Below are 12,957 nucleotides of genomic sequence, written 5' to 3'. Positions count from 1 at the left end.
AAAACAGAAAGAATGAATTTCAATTCTTCTGATCCTACTGAACTATCAACCCTTCTTTGTCATTAAGAGGCATATACAGACCCACAGTGCTTGACTTCTAGGTTATACTGTAATCTTTATACTTTATAGTATTTAATTGTAAATATAGCTTGTATTTGTAACAGTTTTTAAATGCACTAAGGACCAGACATAGGTTGGTACTGAGCACTTGTGCACCATGTGTGAGGCCAAGGGTTCAACCCTAGCACCACAAAAACAAAATCTACCTAGGTAAAAAATAAAACTGTATTAAAGTCTTCAGACTAGATCATCTAGTTCCTTAACAGTGATGTATAGTAAGTAAACATTTAGTATAGAATAGTAGTTTAAATCTGACTTGCCTGTAGTGTTTCTCTGCTAACATATGCAATCTGCAGTTCTGAAAGAGGTCCAGTTACTATAAGAGAAGAAAACTACTGTTAGTAGGATTAAGCAACACATGTTTTCCAGTGAGTGAGCAAGTTTATAAATCCCATTAAAAACAGACTCAACATACCTTACCAATTCAACTCAACTCAATGCCAAAAAGGCAGAGATTGTATTGTGATTCTGTTCAAATGTGACACACTCACTGTATTACCTCCAGTGTTCAGAACAGTGCCTGTCATGTTTATAAACAATTGAGCAACTAAAATGGTTATATTTCTATTTTATATCTTGCTGATCTGATATTCATAGATAAAGTTTGGCCTCTAATCTGTAAGGTGATTTTATACAGACACTTTATATAATACACAATCTTCAACTTACAATGGCTCATGTTCTGGAAAAATTTTACGTTGACACTATTTTAGGTCAAAATGAATTTCATATGTTAACATATGACATCACAGCTAAGCAGCCCTGGATACCATGAAGTATCAGTTGTTTATCTCAGAGTCTTGTTGCCCAGTGGGATCTGCAGCATGCTACTACTGTCTAATAATATAAGCAAGATTACGTACACTCTCACTATACAAGGATATAGACCAGTAACCTGGGAAGTTCAAATTCGAAACTTGGCATATGGCATGTACTGAGTGTCTAAGCCTTCCATTCCCTTGCTAAGTCAAAAGCCTTTTAGTTAAGCCATTGTAGGTTTACATGTACTACACATACAAATGAGCAAAAACTAACTCAGAGAACACAGGATTCTGAAACCTGCCTCTTCATGATCATAGACATTTTCCTATAGCAATATACATGCCTTATTTTTTTTAATCATAGTTGTAATGCAAATTGCACTGATAGATGATCATGAGCTGTTTTAAGATTGTGGAAAGAAGAGGAGGCCCTCCCTTGTTTCCTCCAGAAGTTCCTGTCCTGGCTTGGGCTGTCCCCAACTCTGTAATGGGGAGAGAGAAACCCAGCAAAAGCAACAGGTGTTAAACATACTGCACCCTTGAGAAGAGCTAGAAGGTGTTGCTGTTTATCCCCCACATACAGAATGCTCATGGGAGGAAAGCTACAAACCCTTCATGCAGATAAAGTTCAAGTGGGAATTCCAGCTGACCGCAGTTTCCCTAGTCAGTTTCTGCTTGGTGTTGGTTAAGTCCAGTTTGATGGTGCTGTCTTTGCTCTGTCATCTACCCTAGGCATTCCTGTTGGATGCTGTTTGATATTGTGCGGTCTACTTGAAGCTTCTATTTATCTGCTACTTGCTACCTGTTCTTTTACTTTTGCTTGCTATATACTTAATGACTTCATGCACTAAAACCAAAGTATGGCTGTCTCTGGATGTACAGAACTACACAGTTACTTCCTGTGTGCGCATTTGCTATGGTTTGAGTATATGTTTCTTTATAATTTATGTATAGAAAGCAACTCTGGTCTCACCATGATATATGTCCTGTAAAGAGCCACCTCCACAAAATTCCATGCAAATCCAAAGTTTATCTCGCCTGTGAAAAGACAAGTCATGCATTATGTCTTCATGATTAAAATGCTTTGTGATAGTATCTTATGTACTATGACACTGAAAAGCTACACAAATGCAACATCTATCTTCTTAAAAGTAATTAATTCTTGAGTAAATGATTCATTTCATTGCTGTAATCCAACCCTAGGTTTACTACTTAAGACACATCATTTACAGAATATAAAGCTGTCATTAGACATATTCAAATGGAACCTCCCTTTAGTTAAAAAACTCCTTGTTCTACAGCTTATCCACCCAGATTTAGCACAGACAATGCCAATCCATCCCAAACACATCACTTTGATAGCACTCTTTGTTTGTTGTTTTGAGACAGGGGTTCTCTGTGTAGCTTTGGCTGTGCTGGAACTCACTCTGTAGATCAGCTTGTCCTTGAATTCACAGAGATCTGCCTGCCTCTGCCTACCAAGTGTTGAGATTAAAGGCATGTGCCACCACCACCCAGCTTGACAGCACAAACAAATGTAGATGTTAGCCTCAAATGAAGATTCCAGGACAAAATTTCCAGAGTCTATAAAACTGATCTCTGTTGCTCTATATGTCTTACAGCCTAAGATGATGTGATCATGCAATGACAGAAGGGATAGTTGCAGATTTATATCTCTTTTCCTTTGTTTATTCCTTTATTCAATCATCGATTACTTTTTCCTCTTAAAGCACACCAGGAACTGTACTGTTCATTGTCTCTGCTCAGGCAGAGATGGGATAGGGAGTCTCTGGATTTGGGGATCTCTAACTGATCCATGGGCGAAAGAATGTGTGATTGAATGAAATAACAAACCAACTAGATGAGAGGTCAGGAAAATATGGCCCCAGGTCATTATGGCCATGCCCAAGCCCCATGAGACCTTTTGTTCCCCAGGCTGGGCTAAGGAGTCCCTGGTCTGCTATGCACCAGTAAGCAGACCAGCAGAGGTGGTTAGGTTAGGTAGACCTAAGCGCTGGCTAGGCTGTGTACACCTCATGAGTTACCAGGGTGGGAAGGTCAGCTAAGTTGATAGCAAGGTACCATGTTCTAAAGTAAGGCTGAAGAGAGTAAAGCCTCAAAGAAATCAGAAACCACTTAAGACTGACATTTTACCAGTGTGCCTTATGAATAAAGTGGGTATACTAGCATCATGGCTAAAGTATATCTCTTCTGTTGTTTCTGATATTGTACATATCAACAAATAGAACCCACAGAAATATCAACTGCTGCCCAGTAGCCAAGTTTTAAGAACTCTCAGAATAGTTGGCTATGGTCTTATTCAAAATGCAGAAGGCAAGGCTGGAGAATTGGTTTGATGGTTAAAAATACTTGTTCTTTATTGAGAACCTAGGTTCAATTCCCAGCACCCATGTATCGGGTCACAATCATCTATAATTTCAGTCCCAGGGGATCCATGGCTTCTGAGGGCATTGGATACATATGTGGTACACATACATACAGACAAAACACTCAAGCATATTAAATAATAAAATAAATTTTAAAAATTAAAAAAACAAACTACTGACTATAAGTCATAACGCTAATATGTTTAAATACTCCATGGAACCCAACAGCTGTCTTCTTCACTGAAACACCATATTCCATTTCTTTTATTAATGCATGTATACTGAACAAGTATGTGGTTGCCAGAGGATGGATGTGGGTAAAGCTTTGGGGATAAGGTTCACATCTTTTGAGACAGGGTCTCTCATTGACCTTGAGCTTACCAATTAGACTAGAAAGCCCCAGCAATTCTCCTGTTTCTACACCCCATCACTGAGATTCTAAGTTAGCTAGCAGGCCTGGTATTTTTACATACGTCTCAAGGTCTGGAGTCAGGTCCTTGTGCTTGCAAGCCAACTGAGCTATTCTGCCATTCCTGGACTTCCAGATATATTCTGATTATCAAGTCTTCATTGGATCAATATCTAACAAAGACTTCTCTATCTGCAGGCTGATCTTTATTGTATTATAATTTACCTTACAGTCATTTATTTAAATCACCTTAAATTATTCCAAGAACTCAATGTAAACTTTAAAATGTAAAGTTATTAGCTTTTCTTTTTTAAGAATAAAAACATAACAATGAGATGGGAGAGATTTGGTATTGCTTTCCACAATGGCCAGGTTGATTGCCACTTGTAAGTGCTTGCTGATGACATGATTAATAATTTATTCATGATGTTTGTTGGGGGAAAGGCTGACGTTTGATTTGATTGTATTTTTTAGAAGTCATCTTTCTCCCTTTTGCAAATTAGTCATTGATTATCTCTAATCTTCAATGTCTCCTCTACTTGTGAAAGGACATCTACTGACAGTGGATGGCAAGCACATCGATTAAGTGTTCAGTGTGAGCTCGACCTCACTAAAAGCTTAGATTCATTTAAGGTGTCTAGCTGCCTTGTAATTACCTATTCACCTGCCATATGCTTTAGTTCCCTTTCAATAATGCTTTTCCTGCTCTTTCCAGTGTGAAAACAGTTCTCCACAGTAGAGAAAATGAACAGGGGGCCAGTTTTCTGGTGTCTTTCGGATTCACTGCCACTGTCTTCCCCTTAAAAGACTCCATTCCCCGTTTCCCTGTCTTACTTAAATACAGTGTTAATTTATTCTATGCAGTGACTTTCTAGTTTATACAGGCAGTGAAATAACATGGACCATATATGGTGATGCTACTTAACGATGCTAAAAATGCTTTAATTTATAACATTCCATTTGGTTAAAATCTCTTATTATAAAAAAGAAATAAAGATTGAATAGTCAGAATGTCTTAGAAAAATGACTCCATCTGTTCACAAATGTCTCCATTGTGAAGATAAATCTTCAGTGCACTGGGTCATCACCAAGCCATCTGTCCAATAGGACAGGGCTGAGCCAATAGGCCCATTTTTCCCAGGTCAACAAATTATATGGGACTTTGTGGCTAGGCATCTAAATTAAAAGTAACCACAAGATCAGTATTAAATGAACAAGCATTAATGTCCTGCCTCAATAAATGTTTAGAAGCCTTCTCTTATTTTGCAAAATAATCTTACTCAAAATAAAATAAATAAATAAATAAATAAATAAATAAATGTGTGTGTCACTATTCTAATCTTCCAGTTTGACGTTTATTTGAATTTATAGGGACAATGTTCTATTTAAATTGATCCCAAAGTCTTAGGCCTAAAACATACTTTTTCATCTTCCCACACAGCACAGATTTAAAAACAGTAAACTCTGTGGTTTATACATTGTTCACACACAGGAAAACAAAAGCTGTGATTAGAACCACCCAGACTTGGTCTTGCCTGCTGGAACAGCACACTCAGCTGCTTCTCTCTGGGAGAGCCCTCTGTCCAGCAATCGCTGCACCACTGCATTCACAAAGTGACTCAACTTCATCTTAAGTCACCAGTGTAAAAAACTGTACAGTGTAAAAAAGGTCAGTGAGCACTAGATATTTTCATATGGGCTAATTCATTGGGAGTCAAATTTGAAATCCTCTGGTTCATTTTAAAATAGATGCTCAAAACCGTAAGGGCAGGTGTCCCACCCAGTGTGCCCTCCTTAGGGAATAAAAAGCGATCAATGTACTCTGGCAACCCTCAATAGCCTGAAGCTCTCCAAAGTCCCAGTGCCCTTGAACTCTGAACAGACACCAGCGGAAAACTGATGAGACCCAAATGAAGTGTAAGGCATGACAAGGCATCATCAGTCTGACGCTAAGGACCCCATCTCACCGATCGTGTGGCTGTGTTCACACTGGGGGCAGATGAGGGAAGGATCTACACAAAGAACTCAATTGTCTTCACCACTCTTCTATATCTAGTAAGTTTAGAAATCAAAGCTGTCCTTCAAAGGGTAGCTGTGGACTAACAGTGACAACTTTAGTCTTTTTCTGTTTAAAAAAAAGTCAGAAGGACCCGGGAATTTTGGCATTAATGGGGTTAAAGGGTAAGTCTTTGGTGATTTATTTTTTTTTCTTTTAAGAGAAACAAAAATGTTCAAAAAATATGCATTAAGCATGGAGCATGCTATTAGTTGATTCTAAGCCACCAGAGGAAAGCTTAGCCTGTGTGGATCTTGTGAGACTTCACACTGACGATGCCAGACACTGTTGAGATCATCAAGCACTCAGCGCTATGGGCACTCGGTTGGTGTAGACAGCCTGCTATAAAGTGTGCCCTCCCCTAGCTTTGAGCAGGCCGGAAAGACTTTGTTTACCACAATAGACCTTGCTATAATAGGACCCAGGAGGAGTTATCCGCCCTGGCTGCACATACAACTTCCTACAGGAACTTAGAAGAATAGACTGCCTGCTGAGCTTGCCTTGTGACATAATCCAGCTGAAACAAAGGATGGGGTCAGTGAGCTCTTCCTATACATACAAAGTGTTGAATATTAAACTTTGAGCCTTGATCAGAAAATCTGTCTTGGCTCCATGTTTCTCTTGCCCCTCTGTCTCTTTTTCATTTCCAATCCTTTCAGGTGAACTCAGTTTGTCTGTGGCCGCTGGGCAGCTACAAGTGGCACCTGAATGAGGGACCTGAAAACGGGGGTGGGGGGGGGCAGAATATGATGACTGAGAAACGCTGTCTTGGATGGTGCTTCACAGAAAACAGAAGAGTATCCACACGCAGTAAGCAATAAACAGCATTGATCCTAGCACTAGTTATCTTTTGGAGGCTGTGTTGCAGGAGGCGCATTAAGCAGATACAGCTAGGCTGAATAGGTGTTGACCTGAAGCTGACTTCATCTAGGGGGTGACAGTGAAATTTCAATCCAGGCAAATCATAGATAGACCTTCATCAGCAGCTTAAGAGCTGCCTCAGGTGGGAGGAGCAGGGTGAGGAGGGATTGGGGAAGTTAAGAAAGCAGGGCACTGAGGAATAACTGTCGGTAGCTACGACTGCACCTCCTAAAGAAGGAGATAATAGTTAGATCGTGAATATGAGAGAGAGAGAGATAAAGGGCTTCAGAAAAGCAGTTGTCTGCTGTCTGGGATGCATTAGCAAAGGAGAAGGAAAATGGATATAAGCTATTTCAGAGTTCTCCTAGGAAGAGGAGGAAATCTTGCTTTCTCTCTGGCTCCTACTGGAGAAATCCTTAGTTCTGGTTATTGTCTGTCTGTCTTTGGCATGCCTATCTGTCCACATATGTCAATTGTCTGTTTTTATTTTGTTGTTTGTATGACTGTTGTTCTGTGTTTCATGTTCAAAAGAAAAAAATGGCTAAAACTTTATCTGATGACTACTCACCCCTTCATTTAGCTTAATTTGTTTAAAAGGCATCTTAATGTAGACAGCAGAAACTCTAAGTTTACCTTGCACTGTAGCTAGGAGTCAAGCTCAGCTGGAGAAGTCTTTCTAGGGGCTGACTGTATAAGCTCCTCTCAAAGGGGCCAGCAGCTTTTTGGCTTCTATGATAAGGAAGTTGATAGTTGTTTTTCCTAGAAAAAACTCCCTGACAGTGTTTATTGGGTTCAGCAGGTGACAAGGTGCTCTTCTCTTGAAATTACAGCTAGAAAAAGTACGAAAATTTTGTTTGGTTTAAATATATAAGATGTATATCCACTTCATTTTTTGTTTCTGACTGGCTTTAAAAGTATATGTTCTATATGTCTTGGCTATAGATTATTGGCTTATAAGTTATTGGGTATGGTTAAAATTTATAACTTTGGTAACAGAAAGTTAGCTTAAAACTGGTAACTCAGGGTTTGAGTCATTCAGACAACAACATGTGGCATGAGCCAACCCAGGAAAACATGTCTCTAAAGATCCTAGAAACTAGACTTATAAAAGGTTAAGATTTAGGGCAGTGTCTCTTTAATGAGGTATTAAAAGCTGCACTGTCATACATTCATATATAAGAATTGGCAGCCAGAAGCTTTGTAGCATGGGGGTGATGCACTTGGTGTTGATTTTGGAAAGACTAGATTGATTTTTGCTTTCCAAAATTGTGGTTGCTCTGCTGTTGCAGGAGAAATTTAAAAATATGGTTAAACTGCCAGTGTTCCATTGGCTGCAGTTTGTAGTTCAACTGCGGGCTCAGAATTTTTGACTCACCCATGTTTGTTGTTGAGAGAAGATCGAGCAGGTGGAGATGATTGCAACAGTAATAAAAGAGTTAAAAACAGCTGTAGCACAGTACAGGCCTGCTGCCCCTTTTACAAAGCTTTATTGGATACAGTGGTAGAAGCAAATTTAACCCCCAAGACTGGAAAACTATATGTAAGGCTACTTTGTCAGGAGGCGATTACTTACTTTGAAGCACTGAATGGCATGAAACAAGAGAACTGCCATGATGAATGCTCAAGCAGGTAATGCAGATTGGGATAGTAACATACTTCTGGGAGAGGGCCAAAATGAAGGTAATGCTAATCAGATTGGACTATCTGCAGGAGTGTATGCACAGATTGCAATAGCTACCTTTCTGCTTGCAATAAACTACCGAAAAAAGGGGATCTCATTGGGAATTTATCTGGTATCAAACAAGGCCCTGATAAACCATTTCAAGAATTTGTAGATAGGCTGCTAAAAGCAGCTGGTAGAATTTTTGGAGACCCTCATACAATAAGGGTCTGGCCATGACTGCTGCCTTACAAGGGACCACTGTGCAAGCAATGCTTTCACAGAGAAGGAATAAAGGATGTTTTAAATGTGGAGGTTTGGGTCATTTTAAAAATGATTGTCCCAAGAACAAAGGCAGGAGCTGACTACCTTAGGCCCAGATTAAGAACATTTACATTTGAATTAATGCAAAGCTCAGAGTGGGCTCAGTAGAAGCTTGTATGGCATCCCTTTTGTTTTGGTCATCAAGACCAGCCCCTAGAAAGGTGTTTTCTAGGTTTCGTTCATTGCCTTGCTTGTTCCTTTGGGGGAAGGGGTCACTCTCAGACCCTGAGGCACTCACAACAGGCAGCTTATGGGCCAGGAGTTATAGATAATGATCATGTGGGAGGAATTAAAATTATGGCTGCTTCCCTCCATGGCATCACAACTGTGCCTGCTGACAAAAGAACTGCTCAAAGCTTGAGAAAGGACAAGGTGGCTTTGGTTCCTCTGATGTGTACTGGGTCCAATCATTTACTAGTAAGAAACCTAACCTTAAATTACTAATTGAAGAAAATAGTTGTGAAGGATTAATAGACACTGGAGCTGATGTACTCACTCACCTCCAACGGATTGGTTATTCCATTATTTCAAAACAAAGTTCAAACTTATGATATATGAAAGGTTAATGAAACTAGGAACTTATGGGATCATTACAGTCTGACTTGCCTACTCCAGCTGCCATTCCATAAAATGTGTATAGAATTATTATGGAGGACTGTTTTTATACTGTTCCTTTGCATCTTGATGGTTGTAAAAGGTTTTCATTTAGTGTGTCAGCTTGTAATTTTAAAGAACCTAGGAAGTTGATATCATTGGAAACTTTTGCCATAGGGAATGGCTAATAGCCCTTCATTATATAAAAAATTTGTTTCTGCTTTAATACAAAAGGTTAGGACTTTGAATCCTTCAGTGTATATTATTCATTATATGAATATTTTATTAGCTGATCCCTCTGAAGTAGTTTTACTGCAAAGCCTTTGCTCTCAACACAACGAGCTTTAAAATTTTGGGGAGTGCTTGTTGCTCCAGAAAAGATTCAAAGGCAACATATTTTTCAATATTTGGGACCTCAGTTATATCCTAAGCAGATTGTGGCACAGAAAATTCCAATAAGAAAAGATAGTTGGGTCTGGAGAGATGGCTCAGCAGTTAAGAGCACTTCAATTCCCAGCAACCACATGTTGGCTCACAACCATCTGTAGTGGAAGCTAGTGCCCTCTTCTGGCTTACAGGTGTACATGCAAAAAAAAGTTTACTTTTAATGATTTTCAAAAGTTGTTAGGAGATATAAATTGGCTAAGACCTTAAACCTCTGTTTGATATTCTCAAGGAGAATGCAAATTCCAATCCCCTGGACAATTAACTGATGAGGGACAAATAGCTTTGCAGAAAGTAGACGAAGCTGTTAGCCAACGATAGTTACGAATAAACAATTGTTGGCTGTCTCACAGCAGTTCTTTGGCAAAAGGGACTATTAATGTGGATTCATCTTTCTTCACCTGCAAGTAAAATTTGAACACCCTATTATGAAACTGTTGCTGTGTTAATACAGAATTGTAGGATAAAATCATGGAAGTATTTCAGAGGAAATGTTTATTCCTTATTTCAAACAGCAATTAAATTGCTTATTGCAGAATACTGATATTTAGCCTATTACACGTGCAAACCTTTAGGCAAATTTGATAATCATTATCTAAAAGACAAGTTGATACAGTTTTCCTCTATGCTAGCTTTGGAATTTCCTGTAAATTTACACATGGAGCCCATAGAAACTGTGTTTACTATATTTACAGATGGCTCATCTAATGGGAAGGCAGCATATGTGACTGGATCACATGTTCATTCTCCTATTCTTGAGTTTTCCCCTACTTCGGCACAAATAATTGAATTACATGCTGTAGCCACTGTTTTTAAAATGTTGAAAAATCAAGCTTTAATTTGTATACTGATAGCCAATATATAGCTCATGGTTTGCAATTGCTTGAAAGTGTTTCTGTTTTTTTAGATATTGCTAATTCTCAAATTTTACAGTTATTTATACAAATAAAGGTTAATTTAAGAAACATGTACTATTCCTTAACTTTATAGGACATTTAAGAGCTCATACTGGATTGCCTGGACCCCAGGGCAACGACACAGCCGATCTGTATACCAGACAGATTATAGGCTTTACACAGGAACAACTGACTATACAATCTCATTGTTTTATCATCAAAATAGTAATAGCTTGAAACAACAATTTGATATTTCTAGAAAATGCACGTCAAATTGTATAAACTTGCTCTCAATGTCCTCAATTTCTTCATAATGGTGTTAATCCTTGAGGACTCATACCTAATCAATTATGGCAAATGGATGTTTCTGATTTTGGAAAATTAAAATATGTACATGTGACTTGACACCTTTTCAGGCTTTCTAGTTGCAACTGCTTTATCAGGAGAAGTAACTAAAAGTGTAATTAGTCATTGCCTACACTGTTTCTCTATGCTGGTCATTCCTAGTCAGATTAAAACAGATAATGGAACTGGCTATTGCAGTCAGGCATTTGAGAGGTTTTGTTGACAATTTAATATTATCCATATTACTGGGATTCCTTATAATTCTCAAGGACAAGGTATTGTAAAACAAGTATTGTGGAACTTTAAAATAATATCTTCACAACTCTCTGAGTGTGGGAGGAGCAGATACTGGCGCTTCTGCCCTGGTTTTGCAAGGAGTTGTTGAACACTCTGAAAAATTGGCTTTTAAAAACAAAAGAGGGGGAGGTATACCCTCCAAGATCACCGAAAGCACACCTTGCTTTTGTCTTATTTGTTTTAAATTTTTTGCAAACTGATGCTAAAGGTCAGTCTGCAGCGGATGGTCACTGGCATCCAGTCACTTCCAGCTGATACACCATGGTTAAATGGAGACACACCCTAACTAATACATGGAATGGTCCCAATCCTGTTTTAATTTGGGTCGTGGTTCGGTCTGTGTTTTTTCACAAAAAGAAAATGGAGCCCGATGGCTGCCTGAAAGATTGATCCGTTAAGTAGAAACAGATCCTGAGCCTAATGATTGTGATACTAATGATGAAGACGGCTCAGAATCCCTATGAGCCAGATGAGTTAACCTGGCGTGTAGTCTCCACTGTTACTGGAGAGCAAGTGTTTTCTATCAATACTCAAAGCCACCCTCTATATACCTGGTGGCCAGACTTTGTGTATGATCCTTACCAATTAGCAGCGGGATTAGATACCTGGGACATTCCTGCTTACAACTTTAATTTCTACACTGCTTAGACCATTAATTTTAATCTTGTTGCTTTTATCCTTTGGACCTTGTATTTTAAACAGACTGGTTGCCGTCATACAGGATCACTTTCAGCAAGCTCAGCTTGTTTCTCTCGCCCCTCTGTCTCCTTTTCTTTTCCAATCCTCCTTTCGGGTGAACCGTGTTCGTCTGTGGCCACTGGGCAGCTACAATAAAGTGGGCTTCTGGACCTCAACTATTCACTGTGCATCTACTAAGAAAATTCGTGGTCTGATCCCGATCCCTTGGGACACGGTCTGTCAAATCACACCTGTACTACTTCATCTTTTTGTCTAACACTGTTGTAATACATGGTAATAGCAACACCAGGAGAACCTTATGACAGAGTATTCTGGGGTGGTGCACCAAACCCTAAACCCCTTGACCATTATAAAACAAGCTTGCTTGATTTACATTTCTGGAGCTGACTAGTACTGTGGGCCAAAGAGCCATTACTGAGGGAATGGGCAGGGCCAGGCTTATATCCTGCCAGTAACAAGCAACTGAGCCTTAAGAAAAAAATAGGGTTCAAAAAAAAAAGAAAGAAAAGAAAACAAGGGTTCTATTACATCCTGCTTTCTCATCTGTGAAAGAGTGGGCTGGATGACAAGATCTCTCTGTCCTTTCCAGCTTGAACACAATACAAACCTAATTCTTAGGATTCCATGCCCCTCTTTGGTCCAAGTCTGTGCTTAACCAGGAATAAAGACTCTGTAGGAGAGAGCTAGAGAAAGCAAGGAAGGAAAGGCTGTTCTTTTATTCTTCCATCTGCTTTGAAGTCATCATTAGCAATGCCAATGGTGGAACAGTCACCTGTCTAAAGCAGCGTCTTCATGTCACATTCCCACAGCACTAACAGAACACGGCTTCCTTCCTTCCTTAATTTTTTTTATTTTTTAATTTTTTTTTAAGCTTTTTCGAGACAGGGTTTCTCTGTGTAGCCCTGGCTGTCCTGGAACTCGCTCTGTAGACCAGGCTGGCCTCGAACTCAGAAATCCACTTGCCTCTGACAAGTGCTGGGATTAAAGGCGTGCACCACCACTGCCCGGCTTGCTCACTCTCTCGCTCTTTCTTTCTCTCTCTCTCTTTCCCTCCCTCCCTCCCTCCCTCCCTTCCTCCCTCCCTCCCTCCCTCCCTCCCTCCCT

The 12,957-nt window shown here is 39.5% G+C and overlaps 1 protein-coding gene across 2 annotated transcripts in view; it reads right to left on the bottom strand.

The window, feature by feature from the left end:
- Map4k3 (mitogen-activated protein kinase kinase kinase kinase 3) overlaps positions 1-12,957 on the bottom strand; it is a 143,968-nt gene that overhangs the window by 65,105 nt on the left and 65,906 nt on the right. For both annotated transcript variants that reach the window (XM_028765057.1, XM_028765058.1), the window contains exons 4-5: positions 1,855-1,919; positions 381-436 (exon numbers count right to left, since the gene is read on the bottom strand). In XM_028765057.1, coding sequence (XP_028620890.1) covers positions 381-436; positions 1,855-1,919 — 121 coding nt within the window. The remainder of the gene's footprint in view (positions 1-380; positions 437-1,854; positions 1,920-12,957) is intronic.

Source organism: Grammomys surdaster, unplaced genomic scaffold (assembly GCF_004785775.1).
Source record: "Grammomys surdaster isolate TR1022 unplaced genomic scaffold, NIH_TR_1.0 149, whole genome shotgun sequence".
Taxonomy (NCBI): domain Eukaryota; kingdom Metazoa; phylum Chordata; class Mammalia; order Rodentia; family Muridae; genus Grammomys; species Grammomys surdaster.
The sequence above is the reverse complement of the archived record's forward strand: the minus strand, read 5'-3'. Positions and strand labels throughout refer to the sequence as shown.